This window comes from Benincasa hispida, chromosome 12 (genome assembly GCF_009727055.1).
Source record: "Benincasa hispida cultivar B227 chromosome 12, ASM972705v1, whole genome shotgun sequence".
NCBI lineage: Eukaryota > Viridiplantae > Streptophyta > Magnoliopsida > Cucurbitales > Cucurbitaceae > Benincasa > Benincasa hispida.
In genome coordinates this window covers 7717666-7731444 of record NC_052360.1, presented here as the reverse complement: position 1 = coordinate 7731444, position 13779 = coordinate 7717666, and the positions used below count along the sequence as shown (strand labels likewise).

The window sequence follows — 13779 nt, the reverse complement described above, 5'->3', positions numbered from 1 at the left end:
ATCATATCAGACATGTGTAGATTTGAGGTTTGGCAGCATTATCTACCGTGGTAATTGTTTTAGTTATAGTGTATTTGTTGTTTTTTGGACGGTTTAGAAACTCTCCAACCTTAATATGTGAACATTGGATCTTTTATTTTAAGTGAGGGTAGTTTTGACAATTTTGCATTATTATTTTTATTATTTAATTCAAATTTACATTTTTACAATTTTAAAAATATTTTGCTATTTTTCTAAAGGAAACCTTAATTTTTGTCATTTATGCCTAAACTTTTTTATTTAAAAAGCTTTACGTGGGCAATGTGCTTGGGTTAAGTGACATTTGTGCCTAACTATTAGACTTGGGCTTTGTTAGAATTGGGCCAGATTATTTAAAGAGCTTATTTTTAGCTCGCATGAATTTAGGCTAAAATATCGCATGACCAAATTTATGTGGTATGATATTTTTGTATTAGTCTAAAGTTTTGGATGAGTTTATTTTTCGTTTTGTAATCATTCTAACCATTTTATTATGCCTCGCGTTACTCGATTGGCATCAGGTTGGAGAGGGATGTTGTTTGAGTGGCCTTTCTTCCATGGAAGATTTTGAGATTTTCTGGGTTGTTAAATTCTATGGATGGTTGTCCTCTACAATGAAAGAGGATTGGAATTATTCTATTGTTGGTGTTGGTTAATTTTTTGAGGTATCTTTTCAGAAAAAAAAAGTGACCTATAACTAATATGATCAAATGGCCACGAGGAAGGCGTGTGATATTATCTTGAATATTTCATCTGTTATTTTGAACTTTAACTTGGGACACCGGCTAATTTGCAATTGATCTCAAATTCAATTTTTTTGTAATTTTATGATTAATTTAATAAATTATGTTTCAATATATGATCAAGCAAAATGTCTCATTGAAACAATTTTTTTCCTTTTCTTTAACACGAAAATTATCATTATTTAACTGATTTTTATCAAAATTAATTTTGGCAGATGTTTAGGGTCCCTATAACAATCTCCTGAATTACTCCCAATGGAACACCCACTGAAACCGAGCACTTCAAACCCTGAGGGGCAGTGGACCTTATAAAAGGACACCTTATTCAAACTAGAAAGTCATGTTCCAACTAAAACTCAAAGCACATAGACAGACTCAAGTACAAGGGAAAACGAGGGGTTGCATCGATATCCACACATCCCAAAAGGAAAAGTCAAACTCTTGGATTTTAGGTCAATCGGCTTAAATCGTTGAGTTAACATCAAATGAGAAATGACCGGTCAAGCTCACCACTGAAATTTTGCAACATCAAGTGATGCGCCAATCCTGACACTGCTGACATTATACATAACCCCAAGTGGGTATCAGAGGAATGTATTTATAAATAACTCCACGTTGACAACCTCAAGGAGTAACTCTAAGCGAGAAACTCTATCTCTTTATGTGCTTAATTGAGTTAAATTATATATGTACTAACTTAAACATTAGAGTACATTTATTTTGGTACCACAATACGAATATTTTTAGATTTGCTCCAACGATAAGTCTGGACGAAAGGAACGATTCAGAATAACACTCAAAGCTAAGTTTGAATTTTCCACACTAAAAAAGGATTAAGTTTAATATTCATAAAAAAGTAGAGGCACTAAAGTCTAAAATTTTGCAGTTGAAATTACATACGAAAAAAATGATAATTCAAATAGAAGGGAAAAAAAATTGAAAATCCCCATTTGGCCATCTAGTCGAGTCTCCGGGCGAAGTCAAAAAGTCAAGTCAAATTACCAATCCAGCCTTCCGATAAAGTTCACTAGTAATCCGATCTTTGACACGTGTCGACGGTCGGAGCAGCAAGGTTAGCAAATCTCACGCACATTTCATCACGCGCCGCCATCCTACGGCAACCAGCAGTGAGAATTAAAACGAGGCGAGTGTAAGTACCTGCCAACACGCGCATGAGGTCGAGCACAGTGAAAGATGATGAAATACGCGGCCCAATAAATAAAGCCCAAAAAGAAACTAAATAAGAAGAAAAAGAAAAGAAAAGAAAAGAAAAGAAAAGAAATGCTATTTTCGTAATTTAGTAAAGTGTAGACCCTAAAATTGCAATTTCAGCAAAGCTTTTATAAACCCTTCACTTTTCGGTTTCCCTTCAACCAAATCTCCCACGAAACTATCTGCCCTTTACACAGAGGAGAAAAACAAAAACTCAGAGCAAGTCTTACATACTCAAAAACCAAGGTACTATTTCTGTAAAGAAACCTTACAACTTCGTGTTTTTCAATGTCAAAAAGTGTTAAACTAAGTCTTTCATGTTTGTTTTTTCTTTAGATACATGATCGTGTGTATATGAAGAACTTTTGATACAAGTGTGGTTAGTTTTAATGGGGAAAGGTAGACCAAGAGCTGTGGAAAAGGGGGTAATAGGGCAGAATTTGAGTGTATTTTCATCAACGTCATTGAATATACCATCTGGGCCTGTGTATCATCCAACTGAAGATGAATTTAGAGACCCATTGGATTATATTTATAAGATCAGACCAGAGGCTGAACCGTACGGGATTTGTAGGATAGTGCCTCCCAAGAACTGGAAACCTCCATTTGCATTAAGATTAGATTCTTTTACATTTCCCACAAAAACTCAGGCTATTCATCAATTGCAGGTTAGACCTGCTGCCTGTGATTCAGAGACTTTTGAGCTTGAATATAATAGGTTTTTGGACGATCATTTTGGCAAAAAGATGAAAAAGAAGGTGGTTTTTGAGGGAGAGGAGTTGGATTTGTGCAAGTTATTTAATGCAGTGAAGCGTTATGGTGGGTATGGTAAAGTTGTTAAGGAGAAGAGGTGGGGTGAAGTTTTTAGGTTTGTGAGATCAACAAGGAAGATTTCGGAATGTGCTAAGCATGTGCTGTGCCAATTGTACCGAGAACATCTATATGATTACGAGAACTATTATAATAAATTGAATAAGGATGTCACGAAGAGTTCAAAAAGGAAAATGCAAGATGAGAAGCTTAGTGAATGCTTGGCTGAATTTTCAACTTCTAAAAGGAGGCGGCCAAACACAGACGATGGCAGAGTCAGCGTCGCAAAGTTAAAAGAAGAAGAGAATAATGATCAGATTTGTGAGCAATGTAAAAGTGGATTGCATGGTGAAGTGATGCTTCTATGTGATAGGTGTGACAAGGGGTGGCACATATATTGTCTCTCACCTCCCTTAAAGCAAGTCCCACCTGGGAACTGGTATTGTTTAGATTGCTTGAATTCAGAGAAGGACAGTTTTGGATTTGTGCCTGGTAAATGCTTCTCTTTGGAAGCATTTAAGCGTATGGATTATAGGGCCAAGAAGAAATGGTTTGGCTCAGGGTCTGCTTCTAGAATGCAAATTGAGAAGAAGTTTTGGGAAATTGTGGAAGGTTCATTTGGTGAGGTTGAAGTTAAATATGGCAGTGACTTGGACACATCGGTTTATGGCAGTGGCTTTCCTCGTGAAAATGTTCAGAGACCAGAATCAATTGATGCTAAGGTGTGGGATGAATATTGCAATAGTCCGTGGAATCTCAATAACTTGCCCAAATTGAAAGGGTCCATGCTTAGAGCCATTCGTCACAATATTACTGGTGTTATGGTACCCTGGTTGTATATAGGGATGCTATTTTCATCATTCTGCTGGCATTTTGAAGATCACTGTTTCTATTCAATGAATTACCTACACTGGTATGTAACTATTTTTGCCCCCTCTCCCTCCCTTCCTCATATGCGCAGAATTTCAATTTGAGTGATCAATTCTTGCCAACACTGTTCGTTTCTTTTATTTACACTTTCCTATTACATAAGCTGCAATCAAGTTTAATTTTCAGGGCAGAAGTAATATACCTGATTTTCAGGGCAGAAGTAATATACCTTACCTTCATTAGTTAAAATATGGAGTATGTGAGGACGCATTGGTCATGCTTAAGTGTGTACTTACCAATGTGCCTGTCATCGCATGCATTGAATTTTCTTGATATGTATCTGGGAATGAAAGGCTTCTATCATGCATTTTTCTATTCTTGAAAAAAAAAAAAAAACTTATTGCTGGATATGGAAATTTTCATTTATCTTTCACAGTCACGTGACTAAGTTTTCTGTAACTTCGATTTTACATTCACTTTCATTTCAACCCTTTATTTCTTAACTATCATGATTTCTTGGGTTCTTTTGGAGATGTCATAAGAAGACTGATAGCTTTTGTGGCATTTTATTATAGATCAAAATAAGCATTAAAATGTCCATCGATATGAATATATGTCCATTAATATATGCATAATTTGAAAGGTTCGACATTGATATTAAGGATATCTTCTATAAATAACCATATAATATAAAAGAATATAATATATTAATCTCAATATGAATATAAATACTAATAACAATATTTATAACTAAATCTTAGTTTGATAGTAAAAAAAGAAAAACTTAATTATTAATGCAATTAGCTTTTATAATTTTTTTTTTTTACAAAATTATTGTTGATATTGATATTTTATCAAATTTGTCCATCAATATATCCTTAAATTAAAGTGTATATATATATATATATATATATATATATATATGAAATTACAGTAAGGCGCAAAGGCCATGAGAGATTACATAATAGAATTCCATTGTGTAATAAGAGATGTAAGTCAGTAATCACAGAAGTATGGGGTGAATTTACACCAAGTGAGAGCTATATACAGGAGGTGATTAAAGAAGTGTGTGAATTTCGACACTTTTTCTTCAAAGATCCAGTTGTTCCACTCATTCCATATGAGCCAAAGGAAGGCTTTAATGATGAATGTCCACAAGATCTCCCTTTTTGCTTTGAACGGATGGCCAAAAAGCAATGAATTCAGTAAAGTGAAGGGGTCGTTAGGGAAAGACCAAAGAATTCAGTCTTGATATTGATATCAACATTGATATTATAATCCTATCAAATGCATTGAAGTTTGACGTATATATATATTTTTTGATAGAAACAACTGCATTTATTGAGAAAAAAATGAAAGAATACAAGGACATACAAAAAAACCAAGCCCACAGGAAAAACCCTACTAGAGAAAGTGATGTATACACTTAGTCTGTTTTTTCTATGTTTAGCACACTTAGTCTATTTTTTTAAAATTTTATGTTATTTAACCAACTACCTAGGTAATCGGTTCTAGCTGTATAACTGGCCTTGCCTATAAATTAAGAGACCGGGTTCTTTATTAATAATATACATAATAGTTCTTTTGAGTTTTCATCATTGGTTTACACCAATTTGGTATCAGAGCCAAGATCTTTGGAGTTGATGGTGGGGAAAAAGCCTACCAACGGCAATAATCTCGAGCCCACAAACAATGAGGCAGATACATCCATCACTCTATCACCTAGGTCCTTAACAAGATGCATGCTGTCAGTCGAGGAATCCATTGATAGTATCCACCGATTGTTGGAAAGAATGACGTTGAAGATGGAAGAGATCGTCGACGATGTTCAGGCCTTAAAGCAGCCACTGCAATTTTAAGAAGACCTTCCAAGACCCAACAATCCACCACAAGAAAGACAAAATGTCAATGCCTGACAATATAATCAACCAAGAAACGTCTAAGATTTACTTGCTATCAATCAAGATTTCCAAGAATGCAAATTTATCAAAGGAGACAGCAACAAGATAGTGATGTCTTGAGTGAAGAGGAGAGGGAGAATGAAGATCAGTTGGGACGATGGCGAATGGGGGCGCAGCAGCACAATGAGACAAATGAATATAGAGTAAAATTGGACATCCCCACTTTTAATGGAAAAAGGGATATTGAAGAATTCTTGGAATGGATCAAGAATGTGGAAGGATTCTTTAAATATGCCAACACTCCTGAACACAAGAAGGTACAACTTGTAGCATTGAAGTTTCGAGGGGGAGCTTCGGCATGGTGGAAGCAATTAGAAGTTAATCGGTTCCGAAATGGAAAGAACCCCATCATAAGTTGGGAAAGATTGAAACGCCTTATGAAAGATCGTTTCTTGCCAACCTATTATGAACAAACTCTATACAATCAATATCAAAGGCTCAATAACTGTTGCTGAATATACAGAAGTCTTCCACCGATTGGGGGCGAGAACAAACCTATCGGAAAGTGAACAACATTTGATAGCTAGATTTGTTGGTTACGTGCGGACATCAAGGAAAAGGTAAAGATTTAGCATCTAGGTTTCCTCACGGACGTGATCTCTTTAGCTTAAACAATTATGGAATTGAATGCCTCTCAATCAAGAAGGACCAATAGAAGAAATCAATGGGAATCATCGTCAAGTAATGCTAGAAAAGGAGGCACACCAGTGGCTAAAACTCATACCAATAATATGCAAGACCACATACCATGGTTGAAAAAGGATGAGACAGTAGTCAACAAAGATTGGACAACTAATGAAGCAACTAAAAACAGCCTAATCAATATGGCAGACCCACGCTTGGAAAATGTTTTAGATGTGGGAAGTCTGGTCACCTATCTAACAATTTCCCTGAGCGCAAAACAATGGCCATTCTAGATGACGAAGATTGCCAAGAACAAACAACCAAAGTTGAAGAAGATGGGCAAACAGACGTTTTAGAGTCAGATGAAGGGGACAGAGTAAGTTGTGTTCTTCAACGCATTCTACTCGCACCAAAGTCAGAAACTCACAACCAACAACATTCTTTATTCAAGACTAAATGTACGGTGAAGGGGAAAATATGCAATATCATCATAGATAGTGGAAGCACTGAAAACGTGGTATCTATGAAGCTCGTCCAAGCACTGAATCTAAAGATGGAACCACATCCAAATCCATATAAAGTTAGCTAGATCAAGAAAGGAGGCGAGGCTCGGGTATCTCACACCTGTACAGTTGAATTTTCTATTGGCAATAGCTATAAGGATTAAATTGTGTGCATGTTTTGGACATGGATGTCTGTCACATTCTTCTCGGCAGACCTTGGCAATATGACTTACAAGCCACCCACAAAGGGCCTGAAAATGTATCTGAGTTCTCTTGGCATGGGAGGAAAATTGTAAATCCTTCCATTCTTGGCATCAAATTCAACAATTGAATCCAAAGATCTGAAAGGACAGCTATTTTGCATCTCAATGGGAAGCAATTTTTAAAACAGAAGGAGGACATCATATGGGGATTATTAGCTACGGAAGAGAAAACAATATTACTACAGAGGAACTTCTTGCGCAAGTACAAAAGCTGTTTTTAGAATTCCCAAATATTAGAACCCCCATCTACACTACCACCCCTACGTGATATTCAACCCAAATTGATTTCATTCCAGGAGCTTCCCTACCACATCTCCCTCACTATAAAATGAGTTTTGCTGAATATAAAATCTTATATGAACAAATACAAGACCTATTAAATAAGGGATTCATCCAACTGAGCATCAGCCCATGTGCGGTGCCTGCTCTCCTCACCCCAAAAAAAGATGGTAGTTGGCGAATGTGCGTTGGCATTAGAGCCATCAACAAGATTACTATCAATATAGGTTCCCAATTCCTTGGATCGGGGATTTACTTGATCAACTTGGCGGTGCCACCACCTTTTCTAAGTTAGATCTACAAAGTGGATATCATCAAATCCGTATTAAACTAGGTGATGAATGGAAGGCAACTTTCAAGACAAACGAGGGGTTATTTGAATGGCTTGTCATGCCATTTGGTTTTTCCAATGCTCCAAGTACATTTATGCGCCTCATGAACCAGGTTTTTCTTCCCTAACTTAATAAATTTTTCGTTCTCTATTTCGATGATATACTAGTTTTTAGTAAGTCTTAAAGAAGAACATATGACACCCTTACACACAGTTTTTTCTACACTAGCCAAAAATCAATTAGTTATAAATCCTAAAAAGTGTCTTTGCTGTTAATGAAATATCTTTTCTAGGTTTATAATTGGATGCGAAGGAATTAAGGTTGACCCCCAGAAAGTAGAAGCCATTTCTAATTGGCCTATACCAACATCAATCAAACAAATCCAGTCCTTCCTAGGCCTAGCTTCCTTCTATAGGAAGTTCATTAAAAATTTCAGTACAATAACAACCCCTCTAACTTATTGCCTTAGAAAAAAACAATTTCATATGGGGAAAAGAAAAAGGGAAAAGTTTTAAAACAATCGAACATTATTTGTGTCATAGCCCCATACTTAGATTACCAATAGATTAACATGCCATTACTATCCCTTTTCAAGTATCTGTTGATGCATGTAGGGTAGGTATTGGAGCAGTTTTGTCTCAAAATAATCATCCCATTGAATATTTTAGTGAGAAGCTCAGCCCACCTAAACAAAATTGGAGTACCTATGAGCAAGAATTCTATTCACTTGTTAGGGCACTCAAGCAATGGGAACACTACCTACTTTATAAAGAATTTATTTTGCTCACTAATCACTTTTCTTTGAAGTACTTGCAATCTCAAAAACAAATTAGTAGAATGCATGTTGTTGGCTAGTGTTTCTTCAACGATTTGACTTTGTTATTCGACTAAAGTTGCCGATGCTTTAAGTTGAAAAGAATGAATTACTAACTCTTTTAGCAAGTGAAGTCATTGCCTTCCAACACATTTCAGAACTTTATCCTACTGACCCTTATTTTGAAGGACCCTGGTACAAATGTTCTAATAACATCCCATGCGGAGACTTTCATATATTTGATAATTTTCTATTCAAGGGAGATTTCTTATGCATACCACCTTCTCTTTGGGATTCCTTAATAAAAGACCTTCATTCCTGAGGTCTAGCCGGTCACTTTGGTATTTCAAAAACATTGGAGTTGGTTTCTACTCATTTTTCTATCCTCAATTAAAAAGAGATTACAGAACTTTGTCAAACGATGTTTTATTTGCAAAACAACAAAAGGAACTTCCACTAATATAGGATTGTACACTCCTCTACCAACTCCAACTTCTATTTGGGCGGATTTATCCATGGACTTTGTCCTTGGTCTTCCTAAAACTCAACATGGGTATGATTTAGTAATGGTTGTGGTAGATAGGTTCAGCAAAATGAGCCATTTCATCGCATGTAAAAAATCTCATGATGCTGTCCACATAGCTAACGTTTTCTTTAAGGAAATAATTTGCCTACACGGTATCCCTAAAACAATTATTTCAGATAGAGATGTCAAATTCCTTAGTCACTTTTGGAAGACTCTATGGCGAAAATTCCATACTTCTTTTAAATATAGCACCACCAACCACCCCCAAACTGATGGTCAAACCTAGGTTACTAACAAAACCTTAGGAAACTTAATCCGATGTTTGTGTAGAGAAAACCCAAAGCAGTGGGACTTAGTCCTTGCCCAAGCCAAGTTTGCATTCAACTTCATGATGTATCGATCTACAGGAAAGTGTCCATTTGATATTGTTTATACAAAACTACCAGCTTTAACTATTGATCTTGCTCAACTTCCTTCTATTAATCTTAACAATGATGCTGAAGAAATGGCTGAAAAGATAGTTTGACTCCATCAAGATGTCCAAGCCAACATAGAGAAATCAAATGCTTCATACAAAAATGCAGCAGATGCACATAGACGTATCCAGCAATTCAAAGAAGGCGACTTGGTGATGGTTCATCTCCGCAAAAATAGATTTCCAGTTGGGACTTATAACAAGCTAAAAACAGAAAACTTGCCCTTTCAAAGTCATCAAAGTATTTGAACAGAATGCTTACATATTGGATTTACCTTTCGTCCTACACATCAACCTTGTTTTCAATGTTGCAAACCTACATCCATATCAAGCTCCGGATGATTTTCAGTTAGCAACTTGATCACCATTTTGGATATGGTGATGGTGCTAAGGGGGTGTAACCTAGTTGAGATGTTCGGGTGCATCTACTGATCCTTTACATAGTTTTTTTTTTTTATACTTTTATCTTATTGTCAAACTCGAGGATGAGTTTTTTTTTGGGGGAAGGAATATGATGTATACACTTAATCTGTTTTTCCTATGTTTAGTACACTTGGTCTTTTTTTTTTTTTTTTTTTTTTTTTTTTTTAAATTGTAACCAACTACCTTGGTAACCGGTTCCAACTATATAACTGCCCTTGTCTATAAATTAAGAGGCTGGGTTCTTCATTAATAATATACATAATAGTCCTTTTGAGTTTTCTTTCATTGGTTAACACCAGAAATAGTTTCCAACTAAGTAAGATATTTCCTAGTGAATAATTACAAAAAGTTTTTGAAATTGAAGCCTAAAGAGAAATATGGAACCTCATCAAGGACCAAACCTCACAAGGATCCCTATCCACACTTCGAAACACTCTATTGTTCCTTTCTCCCCAAAGATCCCACATCAAAGCACACACCCCTGCGAACCACAAAAACGACATTTCTCTTTGAAAGGCAGATCGAGAAGGGACTCCCCGATCATCAAACGAATGTTCCTGTTGCGAGCAAGCAAAAAATCAAACTCCTAAAATAACAATTCCACACCGATCTCGCAAACTGACACTTACAGAGAAGGTGATTCAGGGTTATATTATTGTTTATTTTAACCCACGGACTTATAATGTTGTAGAAATGAACTTTTTGTTGCCAATATGAGCATAGCTCAATGGATAAGACACTAATAATATTAAAAAGGTCAATGATTCGATCTTCCACTCTTGAAATTGTTGTACTAAAAAATACAAAGAAAGGAAAAAAGAAATGTGCTTTCTATTACGGGGCAATGCTTGTATTCGGTTGCTTATTTCTCCATCAATGGAGAAGAACATGTTTTGTTGTCATGGTATGTTCTTAGTATTCTTTCCATAATACTCTATATTTTCCATGCTTTTGGGGCTTGGGGCCGGTTATAGGAATCTTAGGGTGCAAACGAGGCCTTGTTAGCTAAGTGGTTATGATGCTTTCCTTGAGAGTCTGACAACTTATGACACAAGGTTACTATGAGTAAATATGGACTCTATTCCTTTGAATGATTTTTGAAGTAGCTTTTTTTTTTTAAAAGGAAACAAGTCTCTTTATTCATTAAGAAAATGAAGTGAGACTAATGCTCAAATTACAAGGAAATAAAAAAGGATCAGCAGGTGCACTCGGGCATCTTAACTAGGTTGACACCCCCTTAGCATCCATCATCACATCTGAACACTAGAAAATCCTCTAAATTAAAGCAATACAAAGGGATACAATTCTAAAAGCGAGAAAGGAAAAACCGGCTGGAAAATTAAGGGAAAAAGAACAATCACAACAAAGAGAACTAAAATTTCCAAGAAGTGTGAACTTCAGAATGCCAGAGAAAGGAATGAATGCCAATTTAGACTAATTTCCTAACTAGAGTATGCTGCAAAGGGGCTTGAGAGGGAGCACCAAAGAGAGGCTTTCAGCTTTGTTGCTTCATATCTTGAGAACCATGGGGTTTCCTTGTCTTGGAAGACTCTTTGAATCCGCTCAAACCACAATTTAGCTAACACAGTCTTTACGGCGTTGACCCACAAAATTTTATGAGTTTTCTTGAGAACAGGACCTATCAACAGTTGCTGTACATTTAGACTAAAGTCTACTCCAAAGGTCCAGCTCAAGTTAAAGACATTGAAGAGCGAAAACCAGCAGCTTTGTGCATAAAGGCAGTCGAAAAAAAGGTGCTGGAGGTCTTCCCCATTCTTTTTACACAAAGCGCATATATTGGGAGAGATGTAGTGGGAGACAAGCTTCTTTTGCAGCACGTTTGAGCAGTTTAGGGCTCCAAAAACCATTATCCAAAGGACTATATTTATTCTCCTCGGACTTTTTGATTTCCAAAGAGCTTCACTTAGGAGGGGATCAATTCAAGGGGCTTTGCGAAGATAATTGGTTAAGGATTTAATCGAGAAAACTCCATTGGATTCCAGAGACCAAACCTTTGAGTCAGGGCAATCTTGCACCTTTAGGTTAGAGATGAGGCTTAACAAATCTTGAAATTCAGTAATCTCTTCATCTTTTAAATGTCTTCTAAAAGAGATGCTCCAAGAGTTGGTGCTGTGATCCCAATGCTCCGACACAGAACCGTTTGGTTGAGTGGACAATCTGAATAAGCTGGAGAATCTAGACAATAAGGGGGGATTGTCAAGCCAAGCATTTAACCAGAAAGCAATTTTAAGTCCATTGCCTAAAACAAAAACCGACAGATTTTCCACTTTCAACCAAGCCCTTGAAATGCTGACCCAGGGGCTTCTAAGACTGCTCCCTGCCTTACTAGATGTGTGACTCCCAAATCTGTTACTGCCATGAATACTTTTGACTACTTTGCACCAAAGGGAGAGCTTTCATGCTGGAATCTCCAGCCCCATTTTGCTAAAAGAGCAAGATTTTTCTCTTTCGAGCCTCCCAAACCAAGGCCACCTTCTTCATGAGATTTAGCCACATGTTCCCATTTGGCTAAATGATTTAGTTTACCCCCTTTTGTGGCCTTCCCAAAAGAAATTCCTCAATATTTTTTCTAAGATGGATACCACTTTTTTTGGTATCAAGAAGGAAGACATATAGTAAGTGGGGAGGTTCGAAAGAATTGACTTACAAAGAGTTGCTTTTCCTCCTCTTAAAATGTTGTATCTTCTCCATTTGTCTAGAGTGCCTTGAAGTTTATCAATAACTGGCTGCCAGAAAACTGTCTTTTTCGATAACCCCCCAATGGAAGACGGAGATAGACTAGGGGAAACTGTTCTTGAACTTGGCTGCCCTCTTATTCAGCATGTCAAGGTCTATATTTATACCACAAAGAGATGATTTCTCCCAATTAATTTTCTGACCAGAACACCATTCACAAAGGTCAAGTGTGGCCCGAAGAGAATCTAGCATAGCATCATCATATTTGCAAAAGATAAGTGTGTCATCGGCAAATTGCAAAATTGAGACATGGACTTTTTTTTTTTTTAGGAGCGTTACTAGAAAACCCATGGAAAGCTACATTTAATGGGTCCCTTTTCTTTTCTCAGCGTGTTCATTGTTTATTGGTAGATGAGATGGCCTTCCTTCTTCATTGTGGCTATTGTTATTTACTTATCTCCAAACATGCTTTCTGGATTGTTCATTTTTCCTACAATTCGGCATTTCCTGGAATGTTCTAATAATAAGGCTGTGATGCTCATGATATGTTGGTCTCAGGTATTGGGATCAATGCTTCAAAATTCATAAAAAACATGTGTTTCATATTGAGTGTATGAACCACTGGCTCATCTCCAACTCAACTTGTCCTCTTTGTGGATACTCAGTCATCCCAACAACTTGATGTTCTAATCCACCTGACATCGCTCCGCCCCCGCCACCGCCATTGGCTGGCTCATCAGAGCTTCCCTTGACTTCCACCTAGACTGCAAAGATGGGATCATATTCACTCCAATATCTGCAGCTGCAACAACAACAGGAGAAAGGATAAGTCACGGTATATACTAAATGCAATAATCCAACCTTGCATTAGAATCACAGCAAGCCAGGTATTATGATCTTTAGACAGCCAAAATAGTCCCATTTAAGATCAAAATTGTAAAGAGGCCACTTGAAAATCGTCAACTCGAACACCTTTTCCTGGTTCCCTTCTCTTCATTGCATTAACCACTAAATATGGAATGCTAAATGTAAGGAAATAAAAGGTTTGAAGTTATACTCAATATCTGAAACTCGAAGGAAAGTGGACGAGCTTCATCAAAAAATTTCTTTCATACCGGATGGAAGTTGAATGACGATAGCGGCTGTGCGAGAAAGGTTGTAATTTTGCGATGACAGCCTCAAGGCGTCTTTCCCAGAAGATAGAGAACAAGATCTTCACCTGTGAGTTT

General features: G+C 36.8%; 1 protein-coding gene across 2 annotated transcripts in view; it reads left to right on the top strand.

Annotated features, from left to right (window-relative positions):
- Window positions 1-2094: 2094 nt before the first annotated feature.
- Window positions 2095-13779, top strand: part of LOC120092719 (lysine-specific demethylase 5B) — a 32810-nt gene continuing 21125 nt past the window's right edge. Inside the window, exons 1-2 of one of the 2 annotated variants that reach the window (XM_039050874.1) lie at window positions 2095-2219; window positions 2310-3696. In XM_039050874.1, coding sequence (XP_038906802.1) covers window positions 2363-3696 — 1334 coding nt within the window. In that variant the 5' untranslated portion in view covers window positions 2095-2219; window positions 2310-2362. Of the gene's footprint in view, window positions 2220-2309; window positions 3697-5296; window positions 7728-13779 lie in introns of those variants that run through there. The other variant, XM_039050875.1, reaches the window with a different exon arrangement.